The 14,510-nt window shown below is 39.3% G+C and overlaps 1 protein-coding gene across 1 annotated transcript in view; it reads left to right on the top strand.

The window, feature by feature from the left end:
* Positions 1-13,625, top strand: part of OTUD3 (OTU domain containing 3) — a 53,442-nt gene extending 39,817 nt beyond the window's left edge. Inside the window, exons 4-8 of the mRNA XM_006883581.1 lie at positions 5,143-5,265; positions 10,356-10,487; positions 10,962-11,058; positions 12,233-12,417; positions 13,449-13,625. Of these exons, the coding sequence (XP_006883643.1) occupies positions 5,143-5,265; positions 10,356-10,487; positions 10,962-11,058; positions 12,233-12,417; positions 13,449-13,625 (714 nt within the window). The remainder of the gene's footprint in view (positions 1-5,142; positions 5,266-10,355; positions 10,488-10,961; positions 11,059-12,232; positions 12,418-13,448) is intronic.
* Positions 13,626-14,510: the final 885 nt, after the last annotated feature.

Below are 14,510 nucleotides of genomic sequence, written 5' to 3'. Positions count from 1 at the left end.
TTTCTGCATCAATTGATAGGATCATGTGGTTCTTTGCTTTGTTAATGTGATGAATTACATTGATTGTTTTCCTTATGTTGAAGCATCCTTGCCTACCTGTTATAAATCCCACTTGGTCATGATGGATTATTTCTTTGATGTATCGTTGAATTCTGTTGGCCAGGATTTTATTCAGTATTTTTGCATCTATGTTCATAAGAAATATTGGCCTATAGTTTTCTATTTTGGTGGTGTCCTTTCCTGGGTTTGGTATCAAGGATATGTTTGCTTCATAGAATGAATCTGGGAGACTTCCACCTTTCTCTATTTCATGAAATAGTTTATGTAGAATTGGTGACTTCTTTGAATGTTTGATAAAATTCACTTGTAAAACCATCTGGCCCAGGGCTCTTTTTGGTGGGAAGTTGTTGTGTTACCTTTTCAATTTCTTCTTTTGTGATGGGTCTGTTCAGATGTTCAGTTTCTGTTAGTTTAGGTAGATTGTACATTTCTAGGTATTTGTCCACTGTCTCTAGGTTTTCGTATTTATTTGAGTATAATTTTCCATAATACTCTAATGTTAGCTTTTTTATTTTTATTTTTTTATTTTATCTTATTTTTTTTATTATTTTTGTGTGTGTACCGTCAATTCAGATCTGACTGGTACAGAAGGAAATTGTACCTCCTTCCCCAGCAGAGCATCTGGTGGATTTGAACCTTGTGCCTCTGGGATTGTAGTTGCAGCTCCTTGCCACTAGGCCACCAGAGCTCCCCCTTAGCTTTTTTATTTTTGTTGGTTCTGTTGTGATGTTGCCTGACTCATCTCTTACTCGCACTGTTTGTGTTTTTTCTTTCTTTGTGAGTTTTGCTAATGGTTTGTCAGTTTTATTAACCTTTTCAAAGAACCAACTTCTAGTTTTGTTGATAGTTTCAATTGTTTTTCGGTTTTCTATTTCATTTATTTCTGCTCTAATTTTTATAATTTCGGGTTTTTTAGAGGGTGTTGGGTTTTCTTGGTGCTCTTTTTCAATTTGAAGATGTTGAGTTAGAGAGTCAGTGGTCAATTTTTCTTGCCTTTTGATATGTTTGCTTATTGCTATAAAGTGACCTCTAATTACTGCTTTGGCTGTTTCCCAGAGGTTCTGGTAAGTAGTGTTTTCATTGTCGTTTGTTTCAAGAAACTTTTTAATTTATTAGTTCTTCTAGTACCCAGTCGTGTTCAAGCAAGGAGTTGTTCAGCTTCCAAATGCATGTTTTTTTTTCTCCTTTATCGTTCTATTATTAATTTCTAATTTTGTAGCATTATGGTCTGAAAAGATGCTTTGTATTATTTCTATGTTTTTGAATTTATTGATGATTGCCTTGTGTCCCAGAATGTGATCTATTCTGGAGAATGTTCCATGTACTTTGGAGAAGAAGGTATACTGGGGGTGCATTAGCCTATAAATATCTATGAGGTCAATTTGGTTTATTGTATGATTTAATTCTTTGTTGAGTTTCTTTCTGGTAGTTCTGTCTTTTCTTGAGAGGGTTGTATTGAAGTCTCCAAGTATTATAGCAGTGTTGTCTCTTTCCTTTTTCAGTCTTGTTAATGTTTGTTTTATGTAGTTTGCAGGTCTTTCATTTGGTGCATAGATGTTTATTATTGTTATGTCCTCTTATTCTGTTGACCCTCTCAGCATTATGTAGTGACCTTCCTTGTCCTTTGTGATGGTTTTTACATTGATATTTACTTTATCAGAGATTAATATCGCTACTCCTGCTTTTTTCTGGTTGCTGTTTGCTTGTTATTTTTTTCCCCACCCTTTTATTTTTAGTCTGTCTTTATCTTCATTTTTCAGATGTGTCTCTTATAGACACTTTTATCCAGTCTGCTACTCTTTTTCTCTTTAGTGGTGCATTTAAACTATTTACATTCAGTGTGATTATTGAGAGGCAAGCTTTTATTGGTATCATTGTGTTGAGTTCTTTTTGGTGTTGTTGCTAGTTACTTTGGTCCATGATGCTTTCTGTGGTATCTCTGTAAGAAGGACATCTCTGAGTCTTTCCTTCAGTTCTGGTCTTGTTTTTACAAACTTACTAGGTTCTGCTTTTCTGGGAATATCTTGATCTGTCCTTCATATTTGATGGATAACTTTGCTGGGTACAGGATTTTTGGTTGACAGTTGTGTTCTTTGAGTGTTTGATATATGTCCTTCCACTCTCTTCTTGCTTGCATGATTTCTTTTGAGAAATTAGCACTTAATCTTATCTGCTCTCCCTTATAGGTTACTCTTTGTTTCTCCCTTGCTGCTTTCAGGATTCTCTCCTTATCTTTGGTTCTGGCAAATGTAACTATGCCTTGATGTTTTTCTTTTTGGATCTAGTCTATAAGGTGTTCACTGAGCTTCTTGTATATATATTCTCTCATTCTTCATTATGCTGGGAAGTTTTCCTTTAGTAATTCTCCCAGAACTTTTTCAGTGCCTTTACTTGCTTCTTCCTGTTTTGGGATTCCAATGATGTGCATGTTATTTCTCTTGATGGCGTCTCACGTTATTCTTAGGTTTTCTTCTTTTTCCTTCCTTTTTGAGTGCTTTTTGCTCTAGCAAATCAGTGGTTACAATTTTGTCTTCTATTTCACTGGTTCTTTGTTCCATCTCTTCAACTCTGCTCATGTGTCCCTCTATCATGTTGACAGCATCTGAAACGTTGGACCTCATATTTTGGATAGTGGTTTCTTGTTTTTCCAGTGCCGCTAATGCCTCATTTGTTTTCTCTACATTGTTCTGGGCTGTTTTGGTTTTTTTTTTTTTTACCTCCTCCTGGTTTTTGCTTGTAGTATCCTGTAATTCTTCAAGTTTGTCTTTCATCCATTGAAAATATTCATTCGTTGTTCTTTTAAATTCTGTGACAGAAAGTTCCATCAGACTTTCTGGCTTCAGGAAATCCATCAATACTGTGTCACCCTTTGGGGGTAATATCTTGCTTTGTGCTTGTGTATTGTGTGGGACAGCTTGCTTTCTTGGAGACATTGATATGCTCTTTTTTTTTATCTTCTTGATCTGAAGATAATGCTCTAGAGATCAGTTGGGTAGCTATCCCACCTGTGCTTTTCTCTGAACGTCTGACTCCAGGGAAATGTCAGTTCAGAGACTGTGAGAGCAGCCTCTTGTAGATAAGATAGGTGAAGGTGCTCCGGATTAGAGGCAGGTTGATTACCCAGAGGTGTAGACACAGGTTTGGAGCCAAATGGGGTTGCGGCGATCACAAGGGCAGGTCACCCACTTGGGGGACCTCACTCAGTCCTCAGTTGTCTGGGTATGCTTACAGTTGAGGTCCCTATTCAAATTCCAGCTGTCTATTTCCCACCCCACCCAGTGGTTTTCATTCACTGATCCCTGTCTAGTGGTGCTCACGGAGTTGCCGTTGCCAAGTGGCCCCTGCCCAGGAAGGCTCCTGGGTCCAAGGGGACTCAACAAGACAAAGTCAAATTCCCACCAACCCACTCGCCTCTGGCTGGTCTGCAGTGTCCACAAAAGTTCAGCCAAATTATCTTCTGGGTCCAAGGGGGACTCAACAAGACAAAGTCAGATTCCCACCAACCCACTCGCCTCTGGCTGGTTTGCAGTGTCCACAAAAGTTCAGCCAAATTATCACTGGCCTGCTCGTCCCTGGGCAGTTGGCTGCCCCCAGAGAGCTCAGCCCAAGTCCCACCAGTGGGCTCACCCTTGGGAAATCTCCGAGACAATCGATGGTGCCCAAGAAAACCCAATTAGGATCCTACCAGCCTTTCTCGTGGCAGATCAGTCCCACACCAGCTCGATTGGTGGCTTCAGACGATGGCTGGCTCCGGTGTGTGCCTTTGTGTGTTGACTCAGAATCGTACTGTCCATAGCTGTTGTTGTGCTGCGCGAAGGAGTCTTTAGTGGCCCTGGAGCACCGCCAGGGGGTGCAGGGTTGTGGTGAGGCCACCAGGGTATGCCAGAAGTGTGGGGGCGTGGGATGGTGGTGGGGTGGTGTCCCTGGACATGGTGCTGTCGCAGGGATGGGGGTGCAGGGCTTGGGCAGCGCTGGGAGTTAGGGGCTGCAGTCTGTTCCCAGATATTAAGCTGCCAGCCCTCAGCAAATAAGTCTTCCTGCACCACGTTGTCCTTGTGCGCCACGTCGCCCTTCATAATATAGTTTTTTAATTGTATTCAGCCTGGACTTCCAAATCAAATCCACTCAGTTTGAATTTGGACAGGGTTCTCCATTGGGTTTCCAAGGTTGTGAATCATTATAGGAGGAGATTCCACATCTTCATCCTTGGAGCAACTAGTGGATTCTAACTACTAACCTTCTGGTTTTTTGTTAGGTGCCATCGAGTTGAGAACAACTCACGGTGTCTCTTTGTAAACAGGGAACTTGAACCCTGCCCCTATCCTGTGCCATCCTCTTCATCCCTGACACATTAGTGGTACAATATACAACACACAACACTGCGAGGGTTCCATAGCTTTGGACCATAGGGCTCCCATATTGCACAGATCTAGGAACACCATCATCATGGACACGAAGTAGTACTGCTGGACTATTTATAATATTGTTTTGAGATTGTAAAATTGAGAGAGTTTGAGTTTGTTTTTGATAAGATGTTTTAGTCTATAGTTGATAGAAAATATTCCTTTTTGTTTCTAGCAGGAATAAATTGACTAAAGTGGCAGAAGGGAAGTGTCAGGCTCCTCATTCACATGAGCTCCTTCCAAGAAGGAGGAAGGAGTTCCAATGAGTTTATATTTGCAGTTTTGCAATCTTTTTTTCTCAAAGAGGGCCCCCATTGTCTGAGCTTCAAACCTAACAAAATCTGGGTCTATCCCATGTTCTTCCTCATTGGGACAAGCCTCAGATACCAAAATTTCTGACGTGTTAATTTACTCAGCTCCATAATAAATCTGCCCCTGATTTTCTACATGTGGTTATTTCCATATTTTTGTGTATTAACTGTGTTGAAACTACAAGGGTGACAAGGTAATTCAGAAATTGCTCAAAACATATCTTTGTCAAATGTCTAATTAGTATCTATATAGTGCTTAGTTCTATCAGGTTTGATGAAGGACCTGGGTTTCCAGGCAATCTCTCGATAACACTTTTCTCTCCCAGGATGACTAGGTCTTCACTAACATCTCTTTGCTTTGCCTGAAGATTCGTGGTACAGATAAAAGCAACGTACGGGAGTTACACATTGCATATCGATATGGAGAACATTATGATAGTGTCCGGAGGATCAATGACAACTCAGAAGCACCTGCGCATCTCCAGACTGATGTGAGTGAAATCATGGTATTCTTCTGTACTTATTTAGCCTTGTGGACCAGACCCACAGCTGTATGCCCTGCAGTGATGTTTTTGTAGAATTTCCTTTAAGATTTTGTGGGTTTGTGGGGCTCAGGAGGGGGAACTGAGGCAAAGACAGTGCTTTACATTTAATTTGGTGAGTAGTAGCACTTAGGATCTTAAAAACTAGAGAATGCCCATTTAAGTGACCATCTGCAGTGCAACTTTTGATCTCTCTCTACCTGGAGCAGAGGAGAATATTAGAAGAGTTGTTCTAAAAGACTAATGAAAATGAACCACATGAACCTCAGCCTCTGCAGCCTTGACACCAGAAGAACTAGATGGTGCCCAGCTACCACTGCTGACCATTGAAGGGATCATGGTAGGAGATCCTGGATAGAGTGAGGAAACAAAATGTACAAAATGCAGAATTGTTAAAAAGTGTGTTTGTTGATCTCATTGAGAGTGGTTGAGTCTCCAAGACTTATGGCTTCTAGACAACCTTCCACCCTGGACTTGAACTTGTTCCTGTGGCCCAGCTTTCAGCCAAATTATGTACATACTTCATTATACAGTCAGTTACATAAGATGACAGCATTTGCCAGGGATGAAGCTCAGAAGGCAGGATGGGATAGGTAAAAACTGTAAACACAGGGAGGCAATGGGAAGAGAGCTGTTACATTGTATGAATTGTAATCAGTGTCTCAAAACAAAATGTGTATCAGTTGTTGTATTGAAAATCAGTTTGCTCTGTAAACTTTCACTCAAAGCAAAATAGAAAGTTAAAAAAACTCTCATCAGACAACCAAACGGAATAGTTGATCTTAGATGTTCTTATTAAATAGTTACCCATTTTTAAAAAAATGAATCTGTAAGCTGGGTTGGTTTTGTTTTGTTTTTAAAGTTCAGTTGAGTAGTAGTTGTGTACTGTTGAATTAAGACCAATGCATTGTTGATACACCAGCGCGTTTTTAGAGGCAGTAAGTTGCATGGGAGGAAACTTCCTGTCTTTCTCACATGGAGGGTCTGGTGGTTTTGAACCATATACATGCTTTTGGTTTGGCAGTACAATTCCTTACCACTAGACTGCGCTCTCTAATAGTAGGTAACTAAGACTGTGATTGTAATTTCTATGACATTTTCCTTCCTTTTATATTTTAAAATTAATCCATGGTTCTTAACTAAAGTAAAGAAGTAGAAAACAACACGGAAATCAACTACATAAACATAACTTTTACTATTGTTTTGGCAGATTTCCTCTAATACTGCGTGTTTAAAATTAAAGTTAGGCATCAGGGCTGTATCCTCTTTTCATACTTATTCAGTCTGTATGATGAACAAATAATTTGAGCAACTGGACTTCATGAAGAAGAATGTGCTTTAAGGATTGGAAGAAGACTTCAGCAACCTGTGTTATGCAGATGACACAATCTTGCTTGCTGTGAGGAGGACTTGAAACACTTGCAGATCAAAGACTACCGACTTCAATGTGGATTACATTTTGACATAAGGAAAACAATTATCCTCACCATTGGACCAACTAGGCAGCATCATGATAGATGGAGAAAAGACTGAAGTTGTCAGTGATTTCATCTTGCTTGAATCCACTATCAACACTTTTGGTACTTGCAGTCAAGAAATCAAAAGACATACTGCACTGGGAAAGTCTACTGTCAGGGACCTCTTCAGAGTCCTCAAAGGCAGTGATACCAGCTTAAAGACTAAGGTGCACCTGATTCAAGCTGTGGTCTTTTTGGTCACCTGTTAAACTCTGAGAACTGGACAGTGAAAAAGGATAAGAGAAGAAGGATCGATGCCTTTGAGTTGTGGTGTCAGAGAAAAGTACTGAGTATCCCACAGAATGTCAAAACAACAAACATACATGGCTTGGAGAAGGTGCAACCAAAGTGTTGCTTAGTGGCAAGGATAGTGAAACTTTGTTTCATATACTTTGGGCATGTTGTTAGGAGAAGGACATCGTGCTTAGAAAGGTGGAGGGTCAGTGAAAGAGAGGAAGACCTAAAAAAAAATGTATTGACACAGTGACTGCATTAATGAGCTCAAGGATGTCAGAGATTGATTGTGAGGATGGCACAGGATAGAACAGAACTCAGATCTCTTCTTCATAGCAGTGCTATGAAACGTTTTCAACTTGATGACATTTAGCAAAATAACAGTGCATTAAAAGATGATTGAGAGTTGTTATGTGCGGTGGAGTCACCTGTGACTTATAGGGACTCTTAAGTACAGCAGCTCTGAAGCCAGCCCTATTCTGAAACAGTCTCACCAACTCTTGACACCTATCCTCATTACCCCAGTTAACTATCAATCCATCTTCTCTAGGATCTTCCTCTCCTATGCTGTTCCTTCACCTTTCCAAGCATGAAGTCCTACTCCAAGGACTGGTCCCTCCTAGCCATGTGCCCAAAGTATGTTGAGATGGAGCTTCAGAATCTTAGCTTCCAAGGAGAAACTTGGTTTCACCCTCTCTGAGGCAGATTTGTTTTCTTGGTGGTCCATGGTATATTCAAGACTTCTCCAACATGCCAGTTTGAAGGCATCAGTTCTTTTTCTGTCATCCTTAGTCATTGACCAACTTTCTGATGCATAGCAAGTAAAGCGAAGACCATCGCCTGGATCAGGTGCTTCTCAGTACTCTGGAGAGGTCCCTGGCAGCAGATTTTCCCAGTGCAGTTCATCTTTTGATTTCCTGACTGCTGGTGCCAAGATTGTGGAGTCAAGCAAGCTGTAATTGTTACATAACCTCAATCTCTTCTCCATCTATCATGGTGCTGCCAATTGGCCCAGGGTGAGAATCTTTGTCTTACTATTTATGTAGCCTTGTTTCTTGGTTCTTTTTCTATTAACATTGCATAATCCTTTTCTCACGTTATTACATGCTTTTGAAGACATCATTAAATTTTTAAATTTACTAGGTAATATTTATTTGTTGATCAGAATTAAGAAGGTGTAACAGCATGTGTCCCAAAGCCTCATTGGAAAAGGATATCATGCTTGGAAGGGTGGAGTGACTGCAGGAGAGGAAAACCCTAAATGAGATGGATTGACTCCTCTTTTAAAAATATGAATGTTAGAACTAGTTTGTTTCAGTAAAAATCTTGTTCATATTTTGGGGACGAGGGAGTGGGCAGGAAGAAAAATGCAACGATGAATGACTGGAAACCATCAGTCTCTGTAAACTTTCAATAAAATTAATAATAAAATAAAATCTTGTTAATTTTTATTGTGATCTTGTCCAGTTAATAGATTGACCTACGGAGGAGTTGACACCTTTGTGATGTGTTCTTCCTAGTCATTAACCTAGAAGGCTTTTTGACTTGTTTAATTAACCTATTTTTGTGATATATTAAAACATTTTCTTCAGAGACTTTACTTGCTTCCTAGGAGCACCCTGGTTGCATTATTTCCAAGACCGTTTCATTTGTTCTTTAGTCGTCTGTGTTGTTATGTTCAGTACTCTTTATGAGCACCACAGTTTAGTCATTTGTGAGAGCTTTTCTTTACGTTGAAATGTATTTCATATTGAAACCTTTCATCTGCTCTAAGTGCTTAAAGTCCTCTTCATTTCCTGCAAACAAGGTTATGTCATGTGCGTAATACAGATTGTTAATGAGTCTTCCTTCAGTCCTGATGTCAGAATCTTTTTCATGTACTCCAACTTCTGGGATTATTTGCTCAACACTGGACCAGCACGCAACATCATGATAAATAGAGAAAAGATTGACATTGTCAAAGGTTTACTTTTTTTTGATCTACAATCAACTCCCATGGAAGCAGTAGTCACCTATGACTCATAGTAACCTCATGAACAACAAACAGATCAGAACCTTGCCCTGTCCTGCACCACTGCCTCCACCATGCCCAAGCTCATTGTTGCAGTCTTTCATTCAGTCAGTCTCTTTGAGGTCTTCCTTCCTTTCCCTTTCTTTCTCTCTATGGTTTTTGCAATTACTTGTTATGCATCAGAGAGTTGGACAATGACTAGGGAGGATAGAAGGAGAATTGATGCCTTTGAGCTGTGGTGCTGGAGAAGAGTATTGAATATACCATGGACTGCCAAGAAAACAAACAGATTCATCCTGGAGAGGGTTAAACCAAGCTACTCCTTGGAGGCAAGGATTCTGGGGCTTCGTCTGACATACTCTGGACATTTTGTAAGGAGGGACAGGTCTTTGGAGAGGGACATCATGCTTGGGAGGGTGGAGGGACGGCGCAAGAGGGGAAGACCCTCTATGAGATGGATTGATTCAGTGACTGGGGTAATCGGGATGGGTGTGTCAGAGGCAGTGCGATTGGCACAGGATAGAGCAGGGTTTAGGGCTGTTGTACACAGGGTCGCTGTGAGTCGCAAACCACTCGACGCCACATAACAACAACGCTTCCTGACAACATGTCCATAGCTTGTGAGATAAAGTTTTGCCATCCTTGCCTCTCAGGAGCACCCTGGTTGCACTTCTTCCGAGATAGGCTTGTTTGTTCTTTTGGTAGTCCAAGGTTTATATCGTGACGGCTTAAGGAATTGGAGGTCAGCTGCACTTTGTGGTTATAGAATTAGGCTTTACGGGTTCCCCAGAGTACGGTGATAATATCCCTGAGTTTAAATGGCTGTCCCTGAGTTTAGTTGGGATAGGAACTTTAGCAGACAGGACTTGGCTTGTGATCATTGTGGGGCTAGGGAAACAGATGAGAATTCTAGTTGTGTATCTTCAAGACCATTACTGTCCTGTAGCAGAAGTGCACGCAGTGCTAGTGCAGAGTATCATTTTTGTTCAACAGAGACAGATGTGTGCTTTTGTTGCCAAAATGAATCCCGAGTCATTGCCAGAAAGTTTCTAGTAAGCATAGAAGCTGTAATGCCATTCTTCCTGAACAGTTCATCCTGTTTCTTGAAGCTTTATTTTTAATGCTCATAGCCTGGAATCTCAGTGCTTGGGTGAATTTCAGCCTAGTCTTTGCTATTTCCCTTAAGATTGTTTCTTTCTCCCCACATACTTACATGTGCTTGACATTAGAGTGTTTTATTGTGTTGAAGAATCTGATGGTCCTTTGTTTCTTTTTAGTTTCAAATACTTCATCAGGATGACTCAAATAAAAGAGAAAAGATTAAGGCAAAGGGAGTTGACTTTGAAGATGACCTGAGAGATGAAGTAGAAGATGCTGTCCAGAAAGTTTGTAATGCAACTGGATGTTCAGTTAGTATTTCTGTCATGCTTTGAAAATGCTTTCTAAACACATGCTGCTGTGCCAGTAGTTTTGTAGTGCCAATACACCATGTCAACACCTGGTGGGGCAATATAAATCCATTAGATTTGTAGTTTGATTAGATTATGTGATAAGACTTGATGAGACCTGTTTATTCATTTTCATCTTGTTTGCTAGACTTTACCCAATACTGCTCAAAATCCTAAGGAAAACCTTTACTTTTTTGACTAATAGTTGAAAATTTTTTTTTACTAGCAGATACACTTTTAGAGAATAATTCATTTGTTAATATATAATGATTATTTTAGATGTCCTACTTTATTGAAAATGAAGATAATTGTAAATGAAAAAAAATCTGATAATCTTAACTCTAGCTACTACATCTCTTTTTTATCAGATTGTTGAAGTAGAACAAGGTAGGCAAATATATCCAGAGTCTTGAACTATTTTTTTTTCTTGGATAGGATTTTAATTTAATAGTCCAGAACTTGGAAGCTGAAAATTACAATATTGACTCAGCCATACTTGCCATGCTTCAGATGAACCAGGGGAAAAGAAATAGTAAGTCTATTGAATTAAAAGTTTTAGAAAATTACTGTTGTTGATTTCCCAAATAATGATTTTTAATCAAATAACAAGTACTATTTATTGTATTAATTTGTTCAATAACTATTGAACACCTTCTGTGTGCAGACTTTCCTTTTTTAAACCAACTATTCAGAGAGTAAATAAGACCCAGACATTTCATCAGAGAGCATATGGGGTTGTTGGGTGGGATGTAGAGACAAATAGACAGTGGGGTTCAAGCTGCTAGGCAGTTCATGAGGTGGCCATTTGACCTGATCTTAGAGGCATGAAGAATGTCACGGATATTATATCCTCTTAGGAGTAAGATCTTCTAAAATCAGAATGATAGCTGAGATAGATAAGATCTTCTAAAATCAGAATGATAGCTGAGATAGAATAATTTGTTGTTTTTGTTGTCAGCTGCCGTTGAGTCTAGACTATGACCATTTGAACAAAAGATCTGAACCCGGTTATGTCTGCGCCATCCAGACACTTCCTGACACACAAAAGCCCATTGCAGAGTCATCGTGTCAGTCCACCTGGTTGAGGGTCTTCCTCGCCTTTGCCGATCCTCTTTAACAAATATTTGCTGCCAGATATTAGGTGCCGGTAGCTTTTCTGACATTATTATGCTCCTTATAATTAGACCTTGTATCCACTTTAAATTTTCTATGCCACGTTAGAAATTCTTACATAGGTCTTTGAAATTTAGAGCAGTCCTGTTCAGTATCCCTGCTCTCCAGTATGAGCAATACTGGAAATGTGGCTAGTACAGCCAAGTTACTAAAATTTACATCTTAATTTAAAATTAAGTAGTTAACGAGTACATTATACTAGACAAGCACAGCTTTAAGCCTCTTTCCTGATTTTGAGGTGCACATGAAAGATTTTTCCCCTAAAATTTTATGGTTCTCTAATAAAACAGAGATCTTACATTGTTGATGGAAGCTGATGAAAGGCTGATCAATATGTTATTTTTACTTTCTCTTCCAAAATTTACCAGTCATCTTTTCTCTGAATTCACCACTGTATTAATACGGTGTTAGAGTTTGGCCTCAGGGAGTGATGTAATCTAGGGACCTGGGTAATAATGAATTAATTTTAAACAGCAGTCATGTTGTGAATTATCTTAGGTTCTTAATTTTAATAAAATATCTTTGTTTGGAAGATGCAGAAGAGAACTCCGAGACCAACAGCCACGTCCTGAAGCAGTGTGGCCCTTTATGGGAAGAGGGTGGCAGTGGTACCAGAATCTTTGGAAATGAGGGCTTAAACGAAGGCAGGACTGAAAATAATAAGGCACAGGCCAGCCCTAGTGAAGAGAACAAAGCAAATAAAAACCAACTCCCAAAGGTATGAAAGGTCAAAAGAGCAGTTGGTGGACTGCTATAATTTCATTGAAGTTTGTGGGAACTTGGAATTCATTTGAGTTTATATTTTCTCTTGATTGATAAAAAGAATTACTGTAGAAAGCATGGGCAGTGCATAAAGATTTACAAGAAGAAGGATCAGGAGTTTACTCATAGTCCTGTTGTCCAGTTTGCTGTATTCAGTGAAGATTAGAAAGAGGTATATAAACTAAAATAGGATTCTGTGTATGGACTTACTGTGAGGATAACACACAGTTGGGTAGGGCTTTGCTCTGTTGTACACAGGGTTGCTATGAGTCAGAGCTAAATCTGTGGCACCTAATAACTACATTACAGTGTGAATGTTTTCCATGTCAGTTTATATTACTGTATATATATCATTGTATGTAATGAATAACTCTTATGTATACATCTTCGCCTTGTGTACTGTTTCCTTGAATGGTGTTCCAGACGAGGAGGTTAAAGAGTGTGGAGGTAGGAATCTTTTTAAGGCTTTTTGGTAAAATTGCACATAGTCTCAAGGAAGAGTTGTGCACCTCTCTCCTTGTTCCTCACACACAAGAATATATGTTATCATTCATTTTATTGAATTTAGAATTCATTTTTAATGACTTTCATAATCTGAGTCCAAAATGCAGCATAATATAAAAAGCCACAGAGGTGAAGCTATATAATATTTTCAGGATATTTTATTAGAATTATCTGGGACTTTAAATTACGTAGAAGAAGGTATTTTATGATGTGCCTTCATGTTTTCTGTTGCTGGACTAGTGTAAACATCTAGTTGAGAAGTTTTTGTTTATGAGGTGAATGGAATTGATACTGTTTGCTAGCTCAGTAAGGGAATATGAATTTAAATATAAATTTGAGCAGTAATGGAAAATGATCATTCTTGATCTCTCGAGCTATTTTTCGCTGAGCTGGAAAGCAGATTGTGTCCTTTGTATCTCCTTTCAGCAGGCGGCAGCTTGGCTGACCTGTGCTGGCAGTTACTGTAGTTGTCTTCTGTTTCAGGCCACAAACAAACAGAAGAGGGAGCAGCAGCGACTGGAGAAGAAGAAACGACAGGAGGAAAGGCACCGTCAGAAAGCTCTGGAGAGCAAGAATAGCCACAGGGACAATAACAGAAGTGAAACGGATGTGAATACGCAGGTCACCTTGGTGAAGACCTTCGCTGCTCTCAACATCTGACTCTGGCCTTTTGGGAATTGTAATAAGCTGATGGAAAATGAAATGCTCTCTCCCACCTTCCCAGTGAGGCCATCTTTATGAAAATGAAATGAAATGTAATCAACAGAATCCATATGTAAACTCTCTACACTAGATTGGTCTCCTCCAAGCTGCCTCTTTTTTAAAATTTTTTGCTATTGATATGCTTTATTTATGAAAGTGTAGTGAAGCCACTCACCTTCCATAATACAATATTACATTTTAGAGATGGATAATTAGGTCAGGAAAACCTTGTCGGTATAGCTTTGCTTGCTCTGAAAATCAGAGTTTAGTGTCCCTGGGACCTTACCTTAGGGGTGAGTTTTGCCCAATTGTCAAGTAGTTTGGATTAATTGTTAGAAATTCTAAACAAGTTTCCTTTGTTTCCCTTATATTTTCAAACAGATTAATAGGGTAGTTTTTAAACAATTTGCAACTCAGGAACACATTAGATTTCACTTTCTGCTACTCCAAGTTACTTACTCAAACCATTCAGGAGTGTTTTTCCAAAGTAACACAATAAGGAGACTGGCTTGGAATCAGTCTGGAAATGAAACAACTGTATTTCTCACCTTGGGTCTGCTGTGATTTCAGCCAGGATGCAGGTGCTGTTTTATTATTTGTTCTTGAGCCATATGAGAAATGCGCCTGACTGTTAATTGGCCCTGGGATGTGTAGGGAAATTGATAGTGTTGAGTTTTTAGTACCCACTACTTGGCCATGGGAAGACTTGATTGTTATGCTTTGTGATACAATTCTGAGATTCCAATTAAATAGAGCAATTAAATAGAGCAGAATCTGTTGTCATAAACTGAGAAACTGCAGAATTCCTAGGGTTTGGAAGAATGTCTGTAAGTTTTTCAATAT

Source organism: Elephantulus edwardii, unplaced genomic scaffold (assembly GCF_000299155.1).
Source record: "Elephantulus edwardii isolate Elephantulus edwardi_28Jun2011 unplaced genomic scaffold, EleEdw1.0 scaffold00028, whole genome shotgun sequence".
In the NCBI taxonomy this organism is placed as follows: domain Eukaryota; kingdom Metazoa; phylum Chordata; class Mammalia; order Macroscelidea; family Macroscelididae; genus Elephantulus; species Elephantulus edwardii.
The sequence above is the reverse complement of the archived record's forward strand: the minus strand, read 5'-3'. Positions and strand labels throughout refer to the sequence as shown.